Source organism: Podarcis bocagei (assembly GCF_964188305.1).
Source record: "Podarcis bocagei genome assembly, chromosome: 7".
Taxonomy (NCBI): domain Eukaryota; kingdom Metazoa; phylum Chordata; class Lepidosauria; order Squamata; family Lacertidae; genus Podarcis; species Podarcis bocagei.
This window is the reverse complement of record NC_138132.1, coordinates 3,817,760-3,840,714: the sequence shown is the minus strand read 5'-3', so window position 1 is coordinate 3,840,714 and position 22,955 is coordinate 3,817,760. Positions and strand designations below refer to the sequence as shown.

The following is a 22,955-nucleotide window of genomic DNA, read 5'->3' as shown; positions in this document are numbered from 1 at the left end:
AAATTTCTTCCAGTCTTCTTCCACCATTTCTTCCCCCTGGTCTCGGATTCTGCCAGTCATTTCTGCCAATTCCATATAGTCCTTACGGACTCACTGTTAAAACCATGTTATGGAAGACAATCTTACTCGGCTACGAGGGATCGCCAAAGAAAGAATGAACGACATAGCTGAGCAGGGCTGGGGAGTAGAAGCAGGTGCCAGGGTGGGTAAACAAGGAATCTTCTGGCTGGAGAAACGCAATGCTATAGACGGATTCTGAAGAACCAAGATTTATTGCGTGTTCAATTGGCATAGCTGTCAACTTACAGATTTGAAAATAAGGGACCAGCAGCCAAAATAAGGGACTTTCCCAGGACAGGTATGTTCAACGTCTGAGCCCCTCCAAGCCAGAAAGCCCAGCCAGCAGCCAAATGAAGCCTCAAGCGGTGGTTCCCACAGCGCAGCAACCCGGCAAAGGGGATGCAGCAAGGAAAACCACCGTCACCTCTCCGCTGGGAAGCGCTGAGCAAAGGCGAGTCCCCAGGCAACGCGGCCGATTTGATTGGCACGAGGCATGCAAGCTCCACCCCCCGTCGTTCTTAGACTCCTTATTGGGTGAGCAACGCAGCCAAGCACCACAGTTGGAGCCTCCCTCCTCCCTGGCCGGCAGGGAGGGAGGGAGAGGAGCTGCTTCCTTTGAAACCCGGGAAATTTAAGGGACATCATCAATAAGGGACAGCAGCGGGATGCAGCGCTGGGATAAGGGAGTTTCCCACCAAATAAAGGACGGTTGGCAGCTATGTCAATTGGCCTTACTGCATTTGTTACGGATTTCGGCTTTAGGTAGCACTCCTAAGCACTCAGCTCTCGTGAACTATTAACCTCAAATTTAATTTGCACCCAGCCAACACTGGCTGGCAGCATTTCTCTGGGGGTTGCCAGGGTGGTGTTCTCCCAGCCACACTGGCAGGTGCTGTTGGGGATGGAATCTGGAACATTCTGCATGCGAAGCAGACACTCTTCGGCTGACCCACCTCTCATTTTTAAGGGTGGGAGAAGGGACAGATTTGACAAAAAGGACCAGGTCTTCTCAAAAGACAACATTGCCACCTGCTGGCCGTTCGCATTTCCAGTGCTATTTAAGGCTGTCTTACTTTCTGCCACGGTGCACCCCACTTTGGGATCCAAACATGAATTTTGGGGACCAGCTTCTTAATCTCTTGCCGTGTATTTGCACGGCGGTAGTGCTCCTGTCGTGGCCCGCCGTGGATCAGGCTGCCTGTTGCAAGACCAGTGCCTTGGGTGTCTCCAGCTGCTTTTGGACTACAGTGAGGGGAAAGAAGTATTTGATCCCCTGCTAAATTTGCCCCTTTGCCCTCTGGGATTACAGGTAAGACCTCTCCCGAAGAAGAAGAAGAAGAAGAAGAAGAAGAAGAAGAAGAAGAAGAAGAGTTTGGATTTGATATCCCGATTTATCATTACCCGAAGGAGTCTCAAAGCGGCTAACAATTTCTTTTCCCTCCCCCCCCCAACAACTAACACTCTGTGAGGTGAGTGAGGCTGAGAGACTTCAAAGAAGTGCGACTAGCCCAAGGCCACCCAGCAGCTGCATGTGGAGGAGCAGGGAATCGAACCCAGTTCACCAGATTACGACTCCACCACTCTTAACCACTACACCACACTGGCTTACAATCTCAGCTCGTTGGTGAAGATACCAGGTAGCCTGACATCTGGCCGGTTGATAGGGGATCAAATACTTATTTCACTCATTATAATGCACATCATTATATAATGTATGGAAGTGAGAGCTGGACCATAAAGAAGGCTGATCGCCGAAGAATGGATGCTTTTGAATTCTGGTGCTGGAGGAGACTCGAGAGTCCCATGGACTGCAAGAAGATCCAACCTCTCCATTCTGAAGGAAATCAGCCCTGAGTGCTCACTGGAAGGACAGATCCTGAAGCTGAGGCTCCAAGACTTTGGCCACCTCATGAGAAGAGAAGACTCCCTGGAAAAGACCCTGATGTTGGGAAAGATGGAGGGCACAAGGAGAAGGGGACGACAGAGGACGAGATGGCGGGACAGTGTTCTGGAAGCGACCAACATGAGTTTGACCAAACTGAGGGAGGCAGTGGAAGACAGGAGTGCCTGGCGTGCTCTGGTCCAGGGGGTCACAAAGAGCTGGACACGACTAAATGACTAAACAACAAACAACAACAATGCACATCAATCTCTGGTTTTTGTCTTCTGGGTTTCTGGGGGTTTTCCTGTTGTTATTCTGTCTCTCACAGCTACAGTAAACCTACCATTAAAATTAATGGACTGGTCATTTCTTCGTCAGATGGCAAACGGGCAAATTTAGCAGGGGATCAAATACGTTTTTTCCCCTCACTGTACAATCCCCATCATCCCTGACCACTGGTCCTGCTAGCTAGGGGTGATGGGAGTTGTAGTCCAAAAGGAGCTGGAGACCCAAGTTTGGGAAGCCCTGGATCCTGGGATCCTTCCTTTGGAACGCAGCTGACCCAGCCAAGAGTTTAAGGAGATAAGAAAAGCTTGCTGGGCCGAGAGTAGGCCCCTGTCTAGTCTAGCATCCTCTTCTCAGTGGCCATAATAAAATGAAAGCTTCCTGGATCAGGCCAATGTCCCATATAGTCCAGCATCCTCAGAGTCAACAAGAAGATGCAACAAAGATAAGCCAGCAAGCAGTATCTGAGCACAAAAAGCAATTCTCCCGTCCTACAGTTTCCAGAAACTGGCATTCAGAAGCAAATGGCTAATAGCCATCGATAGCCCATGAATTTTCCCAATTCTCTTTTAAAGCCATCCATGTTGGCGGCCTTCGCTGCCTCCTGCAGGATCTGCATGAAGAAGGGCTTTCTTTATTGGAACAGACGAGCCTCATCTAAAAATAGGAATTCAAGGGGCAGTTTTGGGAAGGCCAAGCAAGGAAGGACAAGGTCACCTCGAATTGGTTTCGGTTCTCCTCTCCCACCCCACCCCACCCCCCGTATTTCATTGTCGGTAATCCTCTGCCCTGTTACTCTGTGGGTTCGCTTATGCCTCCCATCTAAGCAAAGGCAGTCGATGAAAGTGCTTTTAAGGAAATTAATTATTTAAGTGGCTCGGCAGAAGGCATTTCGATGATGCACAAAGTGTTTTTGTCTTAAAGGGACAGCAGTGTTTTGGTTTTGCTGCTGGTTATCGTCAAATACGGAGGCTTTCCCATGACGCACCACATATCAGTACAGTCATACCTTGGGTTACAGCCACTTCAGGTTGTGTCTTTTCGGGTTGCGGACTGCCAAAACCCGGAAGTACCAGAACGGGTTACAGTGGTACCTCGGGCTAAGTAATTCATTCTGGAGGTCTGTTCTTAACCTGAAACTGTTCTTAACCTGAAGCACCACTTTAGCTAATGGGGCCTCCTGCTGCCGTGCCGCCGGAGCACGATTTCTGTTCTCATCCTGAAGCAAAGTTCTTAACCTGAAGCACAATTTCTGGGTTAGCGGAGTCTATAACCTGAAGCATATGTAACCCGAGGTACCACCGTACTTCCGGGTTTTGGCGGATGCGCAGAAGCGCTAAATCATGCTTTGAGCATGCGCAGAAGTCCCAAATTGCAACCCACACATGCGCAGATGATGGTTGCGAACATGCATCCCACACGGATCATGTTCGCAACCCGAGCATCCACAGTACTTTGATCACTGTGCTGGGCTCCTTTGGGATGGGGTGCTGAAAGTTTTTACCCCTTCTTGAGAGGGTCCGGCTGAGGTTCCTGGGCGTCATAGCCCAAAAGGCAGCAGAGAATGCCAGGCTGGGGGAAAGCTATTTGGTGGCACATTGAGAGGGCTTCGGTTGGGGGCCAAAACTGTTCCACCCTCTCCCCAAACACCCCGTCCTCCCTCAAAGACCGTGGATGTGGATTTGCTCTGCCGGATCCCTACATGTTAATGCAGTGATCCAATACTAGCAGGAGTGGAATTCCCCCAACCACTGCACTTGGGGACTGAAGCTCGGAGGAACCTGAAAGCAGCTCCCAGAGCATCTCCCCCAAACCCCAGCTCTTTAAATGGCGGAAAAGAAGATCGCTGCACCATCTCAGTGCCGAAAAGCAGAACGCGCCCCGGCAGTGTTTTAAAATCCATGGCCTCAGGGCATCGGTTCTCTCCCCCCACTTCCAGAATCTGGGAAATGTTTAAATGATACAGAACAAACGCCAGAAAACAGGAAGCTTCGGCCACCACAGTTCGGGGCTACCACCATGAACACACCACCCAGTTGTGTTAACATTGCCATAAAATTTAGGAAACAAGCTGTACTACCAAAACGATTAAGGTTCTAAATGATAATTTTAGGTTATATTTTAGTGATCAAGATTTTATATATATATATATATTTTTAACTGCCGCTGTTTCTGAATTGTCTCTGTTGTACCCAATTGCAATTCAATGTACAGTGGTACCTTGGGTTAAGTACTTAATTCGTTCCGGAGGTCCGTTCTTAACCTCAAACTGTTCTTAACCTGAAGCACCACATTAGTGAATGGGGCCTCCCGCTGCCGCCACGCCGCCGGAGCACGATTTCTATTCTCATCCTGAAGCAAAGTTCTTAGCCCGAGGTAATATTTCTGGCTTAGCGGAGTCTGTAACCTGAAGCATATGTAACCTGAGGTACCACTGTATCCCTGTTGTGTTTTATGATTTTCCTCATATTGTAAGTAACCCGGAACTGGTCTCTGACCATAATAATAAAATCCATTCATTCACACACCACCCGGTATAACACAGAGTTAACCAGGGCTAAAGAACCCCTGACCGACGGCCAACTGTCGTTGGACGGGGCCCCCAGCGGTCATCTATTCCAACCCCCTCCCCACACCCACCCACTGCCCTTGCAGCTTCTCCCCACGATCAGAGAGGCTAAGAGCTTTTTTTCTCTGCGATTTGTTTTCGTTTTTAATGGATTCAGTATTTACACGCTTGGAAAAGGCCGAGAAACTGAGCACCACAGGGTAGGTTGGGACACGGGACTTTCGGACCCCGAATCCTGCGTAGGCCAGGATCCCCGCGGCGCCCTTCGCCGTCCAGCAAGGGGGAACCTCGCGGCGCAGCCGGCAGTCGGGCTCAGTTTTAGGAAGCCGCCTCTCTCTCTCTCTCTCTGCCCGCCATCCCCGTTATTTCTTGGGGGAGGCCGAGACCTCCACGAGGACCCGGTTGAGCTCCCGCAGCCGGGCGTCCAGTGTCTCCACGGTCAAGTTCAGCTCGGCCACCTGCTCCTGCAGGCTCTCGAGGGTGCTGCTCAACTCGTCCTCCTTCTTCTTGCTGTTGGTGGTTTGGCGGGAGTACTCCAGGAAGATGCACAGCCCCCCAACCCCAAAGACGATGGCTTCGCCCAGCAGTTCCGCCCCCAGTTCGGCGGCCGCCTCCTCGTTCAGCGGCTTGATGGCGGCGCCACGGAAGCCCATGATGCGCATCTTGGCTCGCATCTCCACCCAGTGGTACACTGCAAGAGGAAAAGGAAGAGTGAGGAATGTCCAGGGTGCAAGGCCTTCCAGGTATCACTTATTTTTTAATTTTTTCTTTGACAAAGTAAAAGGTAAAGGGACCCCTGACCGTTAGGTCCAGTCGTTGACAACTCTGGGGTTGCGCACTCATCTCGCTTTATAGCCCAAGGGAGCCGGCATACAGCTTCCGGGTCATGTGGCCAGCATGACTAAGCCGCTTCTGGCGAACCAGCGCAGCGCACGAAAACGCCGTTTACCTTCCCGCCGGAGTGGTACCTATTTATCTACTTGCACTTTGACATGCTTTCAAACTGCTAGGTGGGCAGGAGTGGGGACTGAGCAACGGGAGCTCACCCCGTCGCGGGGATTCGAAACACCGACCTTCCGACCGGCAAGCCCTAGGCTCTGTGGTTTAACCCACAGCGCCACCCGCGTAATATCTGTAAATAAATATGAATAAAAATGTGCACCCCACTTCCTGACACCATTCCATTGTCACTATCCAACCTCCCAAAATTGCAACATCTCTTGCAATGGTTTGACCCCTTTCCGTTTTAACAGTATAAATTCTACAAACACCCTCCATATCTCCTCAAAATCATTTCTCCTGCATATTCCCCATCTTACTTGAATGGCACATGTTAATTTATCATTAACAGCTAAATCCCACACCTCTTTGTACCGTTCTTCCATTTTATATTCACCTTGTTCCTTCCTAGCTATAATAATTTGTGCAGTTTTCAATAAATTAATGAGCAAGTCCTTCATAGCCCGTGAACCTTCCAACCCATCGTACATTGACAGTAATTCTTTGGACAGCTTTAACGCAGTGATTTCTGTTATTTCCTTAAACACCCTTTGCCCAAAAAAATGTACATATTTACACCCCCACGACATGTGAACATAGGTCCCCGTTTCCTGGCATCCCCTCCAACATAGCACCGAATATTCCTTGTTTATTCGATTTAATCTGACTGGCGTTAAATACTATCTCCAAATTAATTTATAATATTTTTCTTTTATCCTTCTAGACAACATTTTCAAAGTGTGCTTCTCCCATATTTTCTACCTGGACCCTGACGTCATCCTCTGAGGCCTTTTTGTGTGTGTTTCTTCCAAGAGAGGCCTGGAGGGTATATTTTGTGGGGGGTTTTAATTGTAATTTTGATGTTGTGAATTGCCCTGAGATCTGTTGATGGAAGGGCAGTATGCAAATGTTATGAATAAAAATAACACCCCAATTTTCACCATGGCGGACATTGTGGAGTTCGGAAAGGTTCAGAAAAGGGCAGCCGAAACAATCAAGGGTATGAAGAGACTCATAATAATAATAATAATAATTAATAATAATAATAATAAATTATTTATACTCCGTCCATCTGGCTGAGTTTCCCCGGCCACTCTGGGCGGCTCCCAATCGAGTGTTAAAAACAATACAGCATTAAATATTTAAACTTCCCTAATCAGGGCTGCCTTCAGATGTCTTTTAAAGATAAGATAGCTGCTTATTTCCTTCACATCTGAAGGGAGGGTGTTCCACAGGGTGGGTGCCACCACCGAGAAGGCCCTGTGTCTGGTTCCCTGTAACCTCATTTCTCGCAGGGAGGGAACCGCCAGAAGGCCCTCGGAGCTGGACCTCAGTGTCCGGGCTGAACGATGGGGGTGGAGATGTATACTGGGCCTTTGAGGCCATTTAGGGCTTTAAAGGTCAGCACCAACACTTTGAATTGTGCTCGGAAACGTACTGGGAGCCAATGCATATCTCTCAGGACTCCCCTGTGAGGAAATGCTGCAGTGTTTGAGACTTTTTTATTTCAAAGAAATAAATTCAAGATTCAAGACTATAACAATGCTTGTGCGGTTGCTTCCAAACCTGCCATCTTGTGCATATTAAGCTAGAATCCATCTGAGAGAGTGTCTCCTGAGCCAGTCGCACTAGTTTCAAGGTAAATATCTGAGCAGGGCAGTTAAGAATGGACTTTTACTATTTACAGAGAACAGTTATTGAGGATTTTCTTGCGGATAAAGTGATTAAATGTGAGTTTGATGATTCCTGCATTGCTGTGGCTTGGGCCAAATGACACTTAGGGTCCCTTCCAAGTCTACAATTCTATGATCCTATTTCTGTCCTCTGGGGCAGGAAGCGTGGGCAGGACACATCCCGAGAAACATCATTTAATGGAACAGATGCCCATGAATCATAAGAAGCCAGGGGTCAGCAAATCTTTTCAGCAGAGCTGGAGCTCAGTGTCCGGGCAGAACGATGGAGGTGGAGATGGTCCTTCAGGTATATTGGGCTGAGGCCGTTTAGGGCTTTAAAGGTCAGCACCAACACTTTGAATTGTGCTCGGAAACGTCCTGGGAGCCAATGAAGGTCTTTCAAGGCCGGTGTTATGTGGTCTCGGCGGCCGCCCCCAGTCACCAGTCTAGCTGCTGCATTCTGGATTAATTGTAGTTTCCGGGTCACCTTCAAAGGTAGTCCCACGTAGAGCGCATTGCAGTAGTCCAAGCGGGAGATAACCAGAGCATGCACCACTCTGGCGAGACAGTCTGTGGGCAGGTAGGGTCTCATCCTGCGTACCAGATGGAGCTGGTAGACAGCTGCCCTGGACACAGAACTGACCTGCGCCTTCATGGACAGCTGTGAGTCCAAAATGACTCCCAGGCTGCGCACCTGGTCCTTCAGGGCCACAGTTATACCATTCAGGACCAGGGAATCCCCCACACCTGCCCGCCTCCAGTCCCCCAAAAACAGTCCTTCTGTCTTGTCAGGATTCAGCCTCAATCTGTTAGCTGCCATCCATCCTCCAACCGCCTCCAGGCACTTACACAGGACCTTCACCGCCTTCAAGGGTAGCCCCATGTAGAATATATTGCAGTAGTCCAGCCAAGACGTTGCGAAGGTCTGCAATACACTGGCCAAGCCATCCCTGCCAAGGAACAGCCAAAGGTGGAAGGAAGCTCTCTTGAGAGCCACTGAGGACTCCTGTGCCTCCGACGATGGTGACAGATCTAAGGACGCCCCTAAGTGGGCAAAAAACCCACCAAGAAGAGGACAACCTTCCACTCTCTGTCCCTCTCAAAATGGCTTCTGTCCCTCCAGAATGTAGCTTTGGCTTATCAGTTCTGCCTGGGGTTGGCTGAGGCTCCAGACACTCACACTTGGGAACTCCCTGCCACTGGACACCAGGCGGCTGAAGATCATCTTTGCTCAGCCAAACCTGTCCGGAGGCTTAGAAAGTTGGGTGTGAGTTCTAGTGTCTGTTTCCAGTCTGATGAATCTAAGTTTGGATTTCTAACTTAGTTTTTAACTTTTCACTGATTTGTTTTCATTGCTTTGTTTTCTTTGTAAACCGCTTTGGTGGTTTTTCCAAACAACCCAGCGCTGTACAAATTTTATTAAATAAAATTAATTAATAAATTTAATTAATTAATTAATTAATTAATAAAATTCCCGGCCACTGGGTCAGGGGCCTCCGCCCCCTCTGCAGTCCCACGTGCTGCCCGGGAAGGGGACCTCTCAATGTCACCGCCGTAGCCTCTCCGCCCCCCCGATTGGCCCGCGGCTCCTCGGAGGCCCGCCCCCCTCACCTCCCTATTGGCCTACTCCCCTCGCGTGCCCGCCCACCCTCTCTCCCATTGGCTTCCCTTTCCACCCTGACGGGAGACTCCCCCTATCGCGGGGGGCGCTGCTGCCGCCTGACTCACGTTGCGCGGGGGGCCCGCAGATGTACTGGCGGAAGAAGGGGCTGGCGCGGGCCCCGTCCTTGATGCGCGCGGCCAGGGGCTTGGAGAGCTGCCGGACGCCCAGGTAGAGCAGCTTGGCAATCGGGAAGGCGCCGGCCACCATCCTCGCGCTCCCAGCGGCCCCCGCGCCGAGCGCGGCGCACGCAGATGCCGGGCCGCGGTGACGTCAGCGCGCACGTCACGCCCAACCTCCCCGGCGTGCGTCCGCGACGTCAGCTCGCAGACGCACGCCTGCGTATCCCGTATGCAAATAGACCTTATTAATATGCTAATATATTCTCCGCTTGACACACCGGGTGAAGTAACACGTGGGCGCACGCTAATGAGGCAACGCTGAATAATATTGTTTTTTTCTCTCATGAATATGCTAATAAGGCGAGCTCGAATATATTTGCTTTTTTCCTGTCATAAATATGCTAATGAGGCGAAGTGGGATATATTATTTTGAATATGTTAATTACATGTGTACTTCCTGTTTTTACTGTGGCTTGTTTGAAATTTTATATATATATTTATATATTTATGGCTTATAAAAAGCAAGACAATTGTTTCCCAGCCTTTTAAAGCAGCGCTCCGAAACGCAGCCCTGACGTACACTTCCGGCACAGACCGGAAGGAAGGAAGCCGCTCCCATTGCCATAGAGATAGCGCGGGATAGAGCGGTGCGCTGGAACAACGCCGACTGCGGCTGCGCATGTAATATAGGACCTTGATGCTGCCCAGAGACTGAGGTCACAGAGTTAAAAATGTAGAATCACCCTTTAACTCTCCGTAGAGGGAACTTCCGGGTTCATGTGTGAAGCTGGCCTATGTGTTGCAAAGCGCGGCTGCCCTTTTAGGCAATCGTAGCCGCTCAAGCTTTTCAGTTTCTCTCTCCCGTCAATGCTCTTGTGTCACTCTTCACTTTTTTTCTATATCTGTGGCGCACTGCTGCCCTCCATTGCCGGCCGCCATCCGCCTCAGCCAATCATGGCTCGTTCCGCCCTCTCCCCCTCCCTCCCGGGTTTTTGGCGGGGGAAAAACACGTGGAGGCCACGTGCCAGGAGGCTCCTCCCCTTTCTCGCTCCCAGGCAGGCGGTGTAGAGACCCAGGGGCACGTGGCCATCTTCCTGTCCTGGGAAACTCCCTCCCTGAGCATAGCTGTCAACTTACAGATTTGAAAATAAGGGACCAGCAGCCTCGAAAATAAGGGATCAGCTGCCAAAATAAGGGATTTTAGTCAACCAGCAGCGAAACGAAGCCTCAAGCAGTGGTTCCCACAGCGCAGCAACCCGGCATAGGGGATGCAGCAAGGAAAACCACTGTCACCTCTGCGCTGGGAAGCGCTGAGCAAAGGCGAGTCCCCAGGCAACGCGGCCGATTTGATCGGCACAACGCATGCAAGCTCCACCTCCCAGTCGTTCTTAGACTGCTTATTGAGTGAGCAACACAGCCAAGCAACACAGTTGGAGCCTCCCTCTTCCCTGGCCGGCAGGGAGGAAGGGAGAGGAGCTGCTTCCTTTGAAACCCAGGAAATTTAAGGGACAGCAGCTGGACACGGTGCTGGGATAAGGGACTTTCCTGCCAAATAAGGGATGGTTGACAGCACACGGTCGAGAGCCAGCGTGGTGTAGTGGTTAAGAGCGGTAGTCTTGTAATCTGGGGAACCGGGTTCGTGTCTCCGCTCCTCCACATGCAGCTGCTGGGTGACCTTGGGCAAGTCACACTTCTCTGAAGTCTCAGCCCCACTCACCTCACAGAGTGTTTGTTGTGGGGGAGGAAGGGAAAGGAGAATGTTAGCCGCTTTGAGACTCCTTAAAGAGAGTGAAAGGCGGGATATCAAATCCAAACTCTTCTTCTTCTTCTACGTCCCTGACGCTCCTCCTCCTCCTCCCTATGTGGGGAAACCAGCCAGATGGGTGGGGTATAAATAATAACATTATTAGTAGTATTATTAGTATTATGTCAGCAATTCAACAGGTGAAACTGCTGTTGCTGCTGGCAAGAAGTTGCTTTCTAGGGAACAGCTTCCCCTGTTCACCTCAAAGGCTAAGGGACAAAGGCCTGCAGCACCCACAAGTCCAGGGTTGTAAAGACTGCAGAGAGAAGAATTGGGTGCACTCTTCCCACCTTGGATCAAATCTACGCTTCCAGGTGCCATAAGAAAGCTGCACAGATAGCGCAGGATAGTACACACCCCGGAAATGATCTCTTTCAGCTTCTGCCTTCTGGAAGAAGGTTGTTGTTGTTGTTTAGTTGTGTCCGCCTCTTCGTGACCCCCTGGACCAGAGCACGCCAGGCACTCCTGTCTTCCACTGCCTCCCGCAGTTGGGTCAAACTCATGCTGGTAGCTTTGAGAACACTGTCCCACCATCTCGTCCTCTGTTGTCCCCTTCTCCTTGTGCCCTCCATCTTTCCCAACATCAGGGTCTTTTCCAGGGAGTCTTCTCTTCTCCTTCAGGATCTGTCCTTCCAGTGAGCACTCAGGGTTGGTTTCCTTCAGAATGGAGAGGTTTGATCTTCTTGCAGTCCATGGGACTCTCAAGTCTCCTCCAGCACCAGAATTCAAAAACATCCATTCTTCGGTGATCAGCCTTCTTTATGGTCCAGCTCTCGCTTCCATACATCACTACTGGGAAAACCATGGCTTGAACTATACGGACCTTTCTGGAAGAAGGTACAGGGTTATAAAGACTAGGACTAGCTGCCTGAGAAACAGTTTTTATCCAAATGTGATTTTGGTTATAAACGCAGTGTAAGGTACTCTCTGGGAGAGTATATTGTATTTAATTATGGGGGAGTTTTTAGGGGGTTAACCAGGCTGGGATAGCAGGCTTGTTGGTTTTGAATGTCTGATGTGGTTTTTTTACAATTTCATTGTTCTGTATGGGACAATGACAATAAAGATGATCGTATCGTAAAAAAAAAAGTCACCCTGGCCCCACTCCCCAATTTCATTCAGCGTTGCGTAGAGTCGCCGGGTCTAATGGTGCAAGAAGGCAAGGAGAAGAACCTTCCTCTGGGAGAGCTGAGCAGCCCTTAGCCTTCCTGACCAGACGCCTCCATTTCTCCCTCTTTGAGGTCTCTTGACCTTATTATGGGAGAGCTTCAGCCAGACTGACCCAGCCGAGGGTTTCTGGGAGCTGGTTTACTCAGTTAAATGTGAGGGTCCCAAGTCCAAGCACCGTTTGCAACAGAAGCCTCCTGATAACCTCAGGTGCACTTCTTGGGTCCTGTAGCGTTGCAGGTCCAGCAGAGAGCAAAGACTTTGGCCGGGCTTGGGATGTCTCTAGCGATATCTGTGTTCCGAATCAAAAGTCCTGCAACTGTGTTTCTAAATAGTCTGGTGTTTGATCCCTGTGATGGTATATTTGATCCCTTGGTAGCTGAGGGAAAGTTTAAGGAATGTCTGAATAGGTCTTTGTCATATAGACTCATAGACTCAAAGAATTTGTTGAGTTCGAAGGGGCCATGAAGGACATCTACTTTAGGGTCATGCAGGTTTATTTTGCCCAATGCGATGCTCAAATCCGCAACCCTGAGATTCATAGTCTCGTGCTCTACCAACTGAGCCATCCCAGGTCATCTGATTATGCTAAGTTTTTTACTTCGGCCTTTGCTTTCGCAATTTTTAAGTTTAGTACATTTTTGTAGTTAATTTCAGTAATTTCATACTGTAAATAGACCCTTTTTGTGTGCGTGTGACTTCTGTCAATGCAGTGTGCCTGTGATATATGCGATAACTTTAACCCTGTATCTCTGAGTTTGGGGCTGGATAAGGATGCAGGTGGCGCTGTGGTCTAAACCACTGAGCCTAGGGCTTGCCAATCAGAAGGTCGGCGGTTCGAATCCCCGTGACGGGGTGAGCTCCCGTTGCTCGGTCCCTGCTCCTGCCAACCTAGCAGTTCGAAAGCACGTCAAAGCGCAAGTAGAAAAATAGGTACCGCTCCGGCGGGAAGGTAAACGGCGTTTCCGTGCGCTGCTCTGGTTTGCCAGAGGCGGCTTAGTCATGTGGCCACATGACCCAGAAGCTGTACGCCGGCTCCCTCGGCCAGTAAAGCGAGATGAGCGCCGCAACCCCAGAGTTGTCCACGACTGGACCTAATGGTCAGGGGTACCTTTACCTAACTAATGTGTTTACAAAATCAGTGAAGTGCTAATGAAGGGAGACGAGACAGTTTAATACATATAAATTAGGGGACTTGAGCGTCCCACTTGTAGGTTTTCCATTGAGGCATCTGGCTGGCTACTTTGAGAACAGGATAATTTTTTCTTTTTTTTTCTTATTATGTTTTTACTGAAATTGTATTGGTGTTAGCCGCCCTGAGCCCAGGTCTGGCAGGGGAGGGCGGGGTATAAATAAAATTTATTATTAATTATTATTATTATTATTATTATTATTATTATTATTATTATTATTATTACTATTATTATTATTAAGATGGGCCATTGGCCTGATTCAGCAACCAGGCTCTTCTTAGGTCATTGTGACTCTAAACACGCTAAGAGATTTACGAAGAGGAATGAAACTTTCATAATCCTCCCCTGAATGAGTTAGATCCTCTTTGGCTCCTCAGTTGCTCTGAGGGGGTTTGCTGTGTTTTGCCTGCCCAGGAGACTGACCCCAAGCTCGTTCCTTCCCGCAGGGTCACCCGGACCGTGTGAACACAAGAATTAAAGGACTTTCCTGCTGTTTGGCCTGCCTCAGATGCTGCCTTCTTGGCTCACCCTTCTCGTTAGAGCAGAACGGGGTTTTCGGAGAGAGAAACTGAGGCATGGAACCAAGGGGCAGGGCCAGGGAGCTGCCCCCAAGAGGTCAGTACCATAACAGCCCAGCCAGGGACTCTGGGCACAACCGAATTTCCTTCAGGGTGTGCCCAGGGGTAGTCTTGGCGCACTGTATTGATTAAGCAATAGCGGGGAAGGAATGGAAAGGAGAGTTTGGAACCCGAGCCCCAATGGGAAGCCAGAGGGCCTGTCGTTTCCTTTCCCTGCCTGCACACATGGGAACCGTGTCCTTTCATGGCCCCAGAGATCCGGCATGCGTCCCAGCAGCTTGAGCGGGAAAGGGATCAAGGGATTTAGGCCGAGCGAGAGGAAACTAAATAAACAGGAGCAGCGAAAGCATCCCACTCTGGAATCCACTCTCAAAAAGCCCCAAAAAGACTTGAGGAACTGTTCTCGCTGGGGCTGCAAATCTCTCAGAAGAAGAAGTTGATAATCATCATCATCATTACATTTTCATTCTGCCTTTCCCCAGGAGATTAAGTGGGAGTGCGTGGTTCTCCCCCTCCCATTACCCTGCGAGGGTGGTTAGGCTGAGACACAGTGACACACGACCAGGGAGCTTCATGGCCAAGTGGGGATATGAACCCCGGTTTCTCCCGCTTGGCTCTATGTGGGGCTCCCTTTGAAGGTGACCCGGAAACTGCAATTAATCCAGAATGTGGCAGCTAGACTGGTGACTGGGAGCGGCCGCCGAGACCACATAACACCGGTCTTGAAAGACCTACATTGGCTCCCAGTACGTTTCCGAGCACCATTCAAAGTGTTGGTGTTGACCTTTAAAGCCCTAAACGGCCTCGGCCCAGTATACCTGAAGGAGCGTCTCCACCCCCATCGTTCTGCCTGGACACTGAGGTCCAGCTCCGAGGGCCTTCTGGCGGTTCCCTCACTGCAAGAAGCCAAGTTACAGGGAACCAGGCAGAGGGCCTTCTTGGTAGTGGCGCCCACCCTGCGGAACGCCCTCCCACCAGATGTCAAAGAGATAAACAACTACCTGACATTTAGAAGACATCTGAAGGCAGCCCTGTTCAGGGAAGTTTTTAATGTGTGACATTTTGATGTATTTTTAATCTTAGTTGGAAGCCGCCTAGAGTGGCTGGAGAGACCCAGCCAGATGGGCGGGGTACAAGTAAAATATTATTATTATTATTATTATTATTATTATTATTATTATTATTATTATTATTATTATTATTTCTCCCAGGTCCTAGGCCATCACTCTAACCACACCACCACACGGGCTGGCATGTGGCAATTGGCCAGCCCCATCCCTCACTCCTTGCCCACGTGGGCATACTTTGATCAGTTATAGAATCCCAGAACTGTAGAGCAGGAAGGGACCCCGAGGGTCATCTAGACCAACCCCGTGCAACGCAGCAATCGGCGCTAAAGAATCCCTGGCAGATGGCCACCCAGTCTCTGTTGAAAAACCTCCAACGAAGGGGAGCCCACCGAGGCTGCCTGTCCGACTGCTTGGTCTCAGCCTGCTGGAATTGTCGGGAGGTCCGTGGGTATTTCCACTTGCTTTCACCTTTGGCCTCTTCTTGTTTATTCCCAGAAAGGCCACTGACTCAGCAGCCCTCGCCTCTTGTTAAACCCTGAGATTAGGCTGCTCCCATCTTGGGACGTCACAGATGTCCCTCTCTTTTCATCCTGCTCCTTGCATTCCTGGAAGTGAGTCACCAGTGGGGCAGTCTTAGGCTCCAAGACCCATCGCCGGAGGTAGAGGTTAATCCCAGGAGGTGTGGGAATTTCTGAAAGCTTTCAGCGCAGCATACCATGTTTGATTTAATCCCAAGCCAAGAGGCAGCCAGGAGCAGAGGGTGGCGGTCAAAAGTAGCTGCTTATTGCAGGATCGCTGGCCCTGTGTGGGAATGCGGCTACTTCTGGGGTTAAGCCTGGCTGCCAGGCAGGGATTCCTGAGCTGCTATGAGCAAAGTAAAAATTATTCTTATGTGCAGGGAATTTCCCTTGGCAGGGGTGTGTGGGAAGGCGCTTCTTACACAGAACTTTTCATTGAGGAGAAACTCTTTAGAGGAAAGGCAATGAAGAGGCGACAGGGCAGAAGCTTATAAAATTAATGCATAGCTGCATGGATAGATAAAAGTTTCTCTCCTGCTCCCATAACTCTAGAACTTAAATTATTATACAGTGGTACCTTGGTTTTGGGACATGGGTGGCGCTGTGGTCTAAACCACAGAGCCTAGGGCTCACTGATCAGAAGGTCGGCGGTTCGAAACCCCGTGACGGGGTGAGCTCCCGTTGCCTGGTCCCTGCTCCTGCCAACCTAGCAGTTCGAAAGCATGTCAAAGTGCAAGTAGATAAATAGGTACCGCTCCGGCGGGAAGGTAAACGGTGTTTCCGTGTGCTGCTCTGGTTTGCCAGAAGCGGCTTAGTCATGCTGGCCACAGGACCCGGAAGCTGTACACCGGCTCCCTCGGCCTATAGAGCAAGATGAGTGCCGCAACCCCAGAGTCATCCGCGACTGGACCTAACAGTCAGGAATCCCTTTACCTTTACCTTTACCTTGGTTTAAGAACAGCTTAATTTATTAACAACTTGGATTTAAGAATGCTGCAAACCTGGAAGTAGGTGTTTTGGTTTGTGAACTTTGCCTTGGAAGCAGAACATGTTCCGCTTCCTCTCAAGTGTGTTCCATTTGTAAATTGAGTCCGCTTCCTCTCAAGTGTGTTCCATTTGTAAATTGAGTCCCCTGCTGCTATGGGAAAGCCCTCCTTGGTTTAAGAACGGACTTCTGGAACGGATTAAATTTGTAAACCAAGGTACCACTGTACAACACAGCCTCAACAGAGAAAAGAACATAGCATTAAGTTTATGGCATCCTGGGGATTGTGAGACTAGTGGGAGAGCTTTACTTTTCCTTTATGTACGGAAAGAAGGGAGACCAGGTTTTGTCATTCTGAACCAGCTATATCCCAAATATTATTCAACCACATCTCAAGAGGTATCTCCGCCTGGGATTTCCAGTGATACGCTATAACTAGACTTGCGGCTATGGTTTCCCCAGTAGTGATGTATGGAAGTGAGAGCTGGACCATAAAGAAGGCTGATCGCTGAAGAATGGATGCTTTTGAATTCTGGTGCTGGAGGAGACTCTTGAGAGTCCCATGGACTGCAAGAAGATCCAACCTCTCCATTCTGAAGGAAATCGGCCCTGAGTGCTCACTGGAAGGACAGATCCTGAAGCTGAGGCTCCAAGACTTTGGCCACCTCATGAGAAGAGAAGACTCCCTGGAAAAGACCCTGATGTTGGGAAAGATGGAGGGCGCAAGGAGAAGGGGACGACAGAGGACGAGATGGTGGGACAGTGTTCTCAAAGCTACCAGCATGAGTTTGACCAAACTGCGGGAGGCCGTGGAAGACAGGAGTGCCTGGCGTGCTCTGGTCCAGGGGGTCACAGAGAGTCGGACACAACTAAACAACAGCAGACTTGCAGCTACCAGTACAAAAAGAATTAAACCTTCTTAATGCCATAACTGTGGCTCTCTAGAGGAGTTGCTCTCCCCCTATTCCATATTTATAATCTCCGACGTTGTTTGACAGCCGCACCTCACCCGTGAGAATAGGCCACGTTCTCACTCTTCCTTAAAAGGGCCTGATTTCAAAGTACTATAGGAACCCAGATAGAGTATCAGCTTTCTCATGCAACCTTGGATCTGGGCCATCAGCCTCCCTTTGGGGCATAACAAGAGCGCCTGAGGACGTGTTGGGGGTCTCTTCTCCCCATGTGGGAGCCACAGCCAGCTCCCAGGCACCTGAGGGGGCATAGCAGTCGAGCCAAGCCCCTCTCAGCCCCTCTCGTTTATTTCAGAATCAACCCATTGCTCAGATAGCTCTGAGATGCACCCAGTTCTAACCGGAGCACTTCCGAAGCCTTGTGCTGAAACACAGAGCGGGTGGGCTTTGGCTGATTACATGGCAGATTTCTCATGGTCCCCAAGGAGCTTTCTCTGCTCATTAGTATCCGTAAACGCCAGGCCTTTGGCCTCTTGTTGTACAGTAGTTTGGAGATGGGAAACCGGGAGGGGGAAGAACGAAGTGACATGTGTTTTGCTTGGGTTTCTGGTGCCGCAAAAGGATCCCGTGGGCCGTTCTCCTACTGTTTTGTTTAACTACTCCCCTCCATTTCCATCTGTGTCTCTGCCCACCCCTGACTCAAGTGCCTTTGCAAAGAACAAACGGGACAGGATTTCATGGTGGCTTCCAGCCTGCCATTCCAGGGGCATTGAGGCAGCCCAGCAACCAGTGACGGCTCGCACGTTCCAAGAACTCTTGAGGTTTTATGCAAGCCCCCAAAATACCCGTGGGCATTTTGGAGTTCTTTGCAAGCCCTGCAAATATACTTGCATGCTCTCTAAAGAACGGCCGGGGTGTCTTCCGGTCCTTAAGCCGTCTTATAATATGGAACGCTGAGCCAAAAGGGATAGGGAAGGAATGTGCTGAAATGCGCTCTCACAGGGGCCAGCGAGATGCCCCAATGGGAAACGCTCAAGCATGATTTGAACACAGGAGCAGCTCTCCCCTCTGTCCTAAAACCTCCTTTCAAATTTTACCTTAGGCAGGCTGCTGCTTCTCAGCCACAGCACACCCGCCGTCACCCACCTGCGCCTTCAAGGCTCACTTTTCTTACAGGGAGGTGCTCTGAATTCTCCAGCAAAGCACTACATAGGTGCTAGGAATTGTTAATAGAATCATAAGACCGTAGAGTTGGAAGGGACCCCACGGGTCACCTAGCCCAATGTTTTCCAACCTGGCTCTCCCGCTGTTTTTCAACTACAACTCCCATCACCCCTAGCTAGAAGGACCAGGGATGATGGGAACTGTAGTCCGAAAACAGCCGGAGACCCAAGTTTGGGAAACAGTGGTCTAGCCCAGGCACCCCCAACCTTTGGCCCTCCAGATGTTTTGAGACTACAATTCCCATCATTCCTGACCACAATTCACACCCCTGACTACTGCAATGCACTCTACGTGGGGCTACCTTTGAAGGTGACCCAGAAACTGCAACTAATCCAGAATGCGGCAGCTAGACTGGGGACTGGGAGTGGCTGCTGGGACTATATAACACGGGTCCTGAGAGATCTGCATTGGCTCCCAGGACATTTCCAAGCACAATTCAAAGCGTTGGTGCTGACCTTGAAAGCCCTAAACGGCCTCAGCCCAGTATACCTGAAGGAGCGTCTCCACCCCCATCGTTCTACCTGGACGCTGAGATCCAGCGCCGAGGGCCTTCTGGCGGTTCCTTCATTGAGAAGTGAAGTTACAGGGAACCAGACGGAGGGCCTTCTCGGTGGTGGCGCCCGCCCTGTGGAACGCCCTCCCACCAGATGTGAAGGAAATAAGCGGCTATCCTATCTTTAAAAGACATCTGAAGGCAGCCCTGTTTAGGGAAGTTTTTAATATTTAATGCTGTATTGTTTTTAACACTCGATTGGAAGCCGCCCAGAGTGGCTGGGGAAACTCAGCCAGATGGGCGGGGTATAAATATATGATGATGATGATGATGATGGTTACTGGTCCTGCTAGCTAGGGATCATGGGAGTTGCAGGCCAAAACATATGGAGGGCTGCAGGTTGGGGATGCCTGGTCTAGACCAACCCCCGGCGATGCATCTCGCAGCGTGGAACTTAGGGCAGAAATGTGCTGGCACGTTTTAAGTTATTATAATAATATTATTATCATTTTATTGTTAGGTCCGATAGTATATCCGTCGGCCACCTGCCCCGGCGAGTTGCCAGCGGGGCCTCTGCGTCGTCCGGACACAGCTCCGAGCGTTCAGCGTTCGAAAGTCAGTATCTTCATCTGGAGCTCCTCGTCCCCCGCGGGGCCCCCCTGCGAGGGGGGCATGGGGAGCGCCAGCGGCTGCCGGCAGAAGCTGCTCTTCTTGGAGGAGAGAGGGGTGTCGAGGGTGAGGGAGGCGTTGGCCATCTCCCGGGGCTTGGAGCTGGCCAGGAAGCGCAGCAAGGTGGAGAGGGCCTTGGCCACGTCGCCCCGGGCCCCTTCGTTGGCGAAGCAGTACAGGATGGGGTCGGCCACGCAGTTGAGGCTGGTGAAAGCCAGCGCCGTGTGGTAGGCCACGAAGACCGTCTCCTCGAAGCCGCAGTCGCAGGGCTTGCTCAGGTGCACGGCGCTGCGCGAGAGGAGGAGCAGGTGGTACGGGGCGAAGCAGAAGAGCAGGATGACGATGAGGCTGAGCGAGAGGCGCTTGATCTTGGCCTTCTCCTGCCTCTCGGTGGAGATGTTCCCCCGAACGGCGCGCAGGATCCCCCGGTAGGAGAACAGCATCAGCGTCCACGGGAAGAGGAACCCGATGAAGACCCGGTAGAGGTTCATCCACGCCACCCACTCCTCCATGGGGTACTTCTCGAAGCAGAAGGTGTGGTTGTAGCGGTCGTGGAAGAGCTCGTTGTGGAACAGCGGCGCCGAGTTGGCCCCGATCTCGATGGCCCACACCGTGGCGCTGACGGCCACGGCCGTCTTGACCCGGCGGAAGCGGGCGAAGCGCAGAGGGTGCGCCACGGCCAGGTAGCGGTCGACCGAGATGCAGCACAGGAAGGCGATGCTGATGTAGATGTTGGTGTAGAAGATGAAGCCGAAGACCTTGCAGGACTGCTGCCCGTGGATCCAGTTGTCGTGGTGCAGGAAGTAGTCGATCCACAGCGGCAGCGTGGCGATGTAGAGCAGGTCGGCCACGGACAGGTTCATCAGGTAGACGCCCAGCTCGTTCTTCTGGCGCACCTGCAGGTAGGCGGCCCACAGGGCCAGGCAGTTGGTGGGCAGGCCCACGGTGATGACGGCGATGTACAGCGCCGGAGGGAAGAGGTGGTCGATCTTGGAGTCCACGTGGCAACTCACCAGCGTCGCGTTGCACATCCTCAAGGAAGCGGGCTGCAGAGAGCCCGGGCGGCGCTGGGTCCCCGGCTCAGGACAGGGGTCTGCGGGGCCAGGAGCAGGGCGTCCGCAGGGCCGGGCTGGCCATCGCGAGAAGGCTCCTGGAATCGGTGCGCGGCGAGGCCCCCATGGGGTGGAGCTGGGTGCCGCCTTCTGCCGTGGTGGCACCTAATCAGCTGGGCTGGTGCAAGAGACGCTTCTCAGAGGTGCTTCCTGGCCTTGTGGACCTGGGGAAAGAGGACGGCAATAATAATAATAATAGTAATAATAATAATGATGATGATGATGATGATGATGATGTATTATTTATACCTCGCCCATCTGGCTGGGTTTCCCCAGCCGCTCTGGGCGGCTTCCAACAGAACACTAAAATACAATAACCTATTAAACATTAAAAGCTTCCCTAAACAGGTCTGCCTTCGGAGGTCTTCTGAAAGTCTGGTAGTTGTTCTTCTCTTTGACATCTGGTGGGAGGGCGTTCCACAGAGCGGGTGCCACTACTGAGAAGGCCCTCTGCCTGGTTCCCTGCAACTTGGCTTCTCGTAGGGAATTCTCTCTCTCCCTCTCTGTCGCTGGAGTTGGACAGATCAGGAGCAATTCCAGGCGCAGTTGGTTTGCTTGGAATCCAAACATTTCATTGTTTTCACTTATTTATACAAGAAGCAGCAATCGATATTCAGCCACCCTCCCCATAAGCACCAAATGTCTATTTAATTACATTTGACGCTTAAGTCATTTGGCTTTGCAAGCAAAGGCATCATGTCATAAGCTACCATGTGTCCTCAGAGACCTGTGAGCACATTCGATCGGCGTCGTACAACGATGCCCGGTTGACGGAGAAGCTGTGGTTTTCTTCTCTGCTCAACTCTCTCGCACCTGGGTTTGTCCATGAATATTAAGATACGGATTGAGGTGCGCATTTAGTGCGGTTTAGGAAGCGGAGCAAACCTCTCTGGATTTTCTCTGCCCCTGATAAGATCTGGTTCATGGGACACTGCCTTTTAACAGGGCACAGCAGCAGAACAAGGAAAGATGTCAAGTCCCGCAGGGCCCTAGTCTCTTGGGACAGAGCGTTCCACCAAGTCGGGGCCAGTACTGAAAAGGCCCTGGCCCTAGTTGAGACCAATCTAACCGCCTTGCAACCTGGGACCTCCAAAATGTTGTCATTTGTGGACCTTAAGCTCCTCCGCAGGGCATACCAGGAGAGGCAGTCCCGTAGGTACGAGGGTCCTAGGCCACATAGAGCCTTAAAGGTCAAAACCAGCACCTTAAACCTGTCCCTGTATTCCACTGGGAGCCAGTGCAGCTGGTATAGCACTGGATGAACGTGATCCCGCGGCCAGGACCCCGTAAGGAGCCTCGCCGCGGCATTCTGCACCCGCTGGAGTTTCTAGGTCGGCTTCAAGGGCAGCCCCGCATAGAGCGAGTTACAATAATCAAGCCTGGAGGTGACCGTCGCGTGGATCACTGTGGCCAGACCAGGGCGAGAGATGGAGGAGAGCCAACTGTCTTCCAAGGTAGCCTGTTCCACAGTTGAGCAGCTCTTAATGTCGGAAAGTACTATCTGTGAGTTAGCAGTTTCCAGCAAAAACAAGGAAAAGAGACTTGGGATTCCTTAAAAGAATCACAGAATTGCAGAGTTGGGAAGGCTCCCAAGGGTCATCTAGTCCAACCCCCTTCGATGCAGGAATATGCAGCTGTCCCATACGGGGATCGAACCTGCAACCTCGGCGTCATCAGCGCCAGGCTCTAGACAACCATCCTGGGAGGAGCCTACTGTGGCTTAGGGAAATTTATGCCATAGCAAATGTGTTACAGCCTCGAAGACGTCACAAAACTCTCGTGTGTTCCTTTATTCTCCTGGTATGCCCCGCGGAGGACCTTAAGGTCCACAAATGACAACATTTTGGAGGTCCCAAGGCGGTTAGATTGGTCTCAACTAGGGCCAGGGCCTTTTCAGTACTGGCCCCGACTTGGTGGAACGCTCTGTCACAAGAGACCAGGGCCCTGCGGGACTTGACATCTTTCCGCAGGGCCTGCAAGA

The 22,955-nt window shown here is 51.0% G+C and overlaps 2 protein-coding genes and 1 long non-coding RNA gene across 5 annotated transcripts in view; 1 reads left to right on the top strand and 2 right to left on the bottom strand.

Moving 5' to 3' along the window:
• Nucleotides 1-4,912: 4,912 nt before the first annotated feature.
• Nucleotides 4,913-9,398, bottom strand: OPA3 (outer mitochondrial membrane lipid metabolism regulator OPA3). Its single transcript, XM_081200775.1, has 2 exons — nucleotides 9,197-9,398; nucleotides 4,913-5,487 (listed from the first exon to the last, which is right to left on the bottom strand). The coding sequence occupies exons 1-2, from the start codon at nucleotides 9,336-9,338 to the stop codon at nucleotides 5,159-5,161; spliced, it is 471 nt and encodes a 156-aa protein (XP_081056901.1). The 5' UTR covers nucleotides 9,339-9,398; the 3' UTR covers nucleotides 4,913-5,158.
• Nucleotides 9,399-13,680: 4,282 nt separating this feature from the next.
• On the top strand, nucleotides 13,681-19,780 carry LOC308590666. The gene is made up of 3 exons (XR_014009856.1): nucleotides 13,681-14,029; nucleotides 18,181-18,297; nucleotides 19,714-19,780. It is a non-coding gene; the product is annotated as an uncharacterized lncRNA (long non-coding RNA).
• Nucleotides 19,672-22,955, bottom strand: part of GPR4 (G protein-coupled receptor 4) — a 38,261-nt gene continuing 34,977 nt past the window's right edge. For all 3 annotated transcript variants that reach the window (XM_081200556.1, XM_081200557.1, XM_081200558.1), the window contains one exon: nucleotides 19,672-21,138. In XM_081200556.1, coding sequence (XP_081056682.1) covers nucleotides 19,796-20,893 — 1,098 coding nt within the window. In that variant the 5' untranslated portion in view covers nucleotides 20,894-21,138 and the 3' untranslated portion in view covers nucleotides 19,672-19,795. The remainder of the gene's footprint in view (nucleotides 21,139-22,955) is intronic.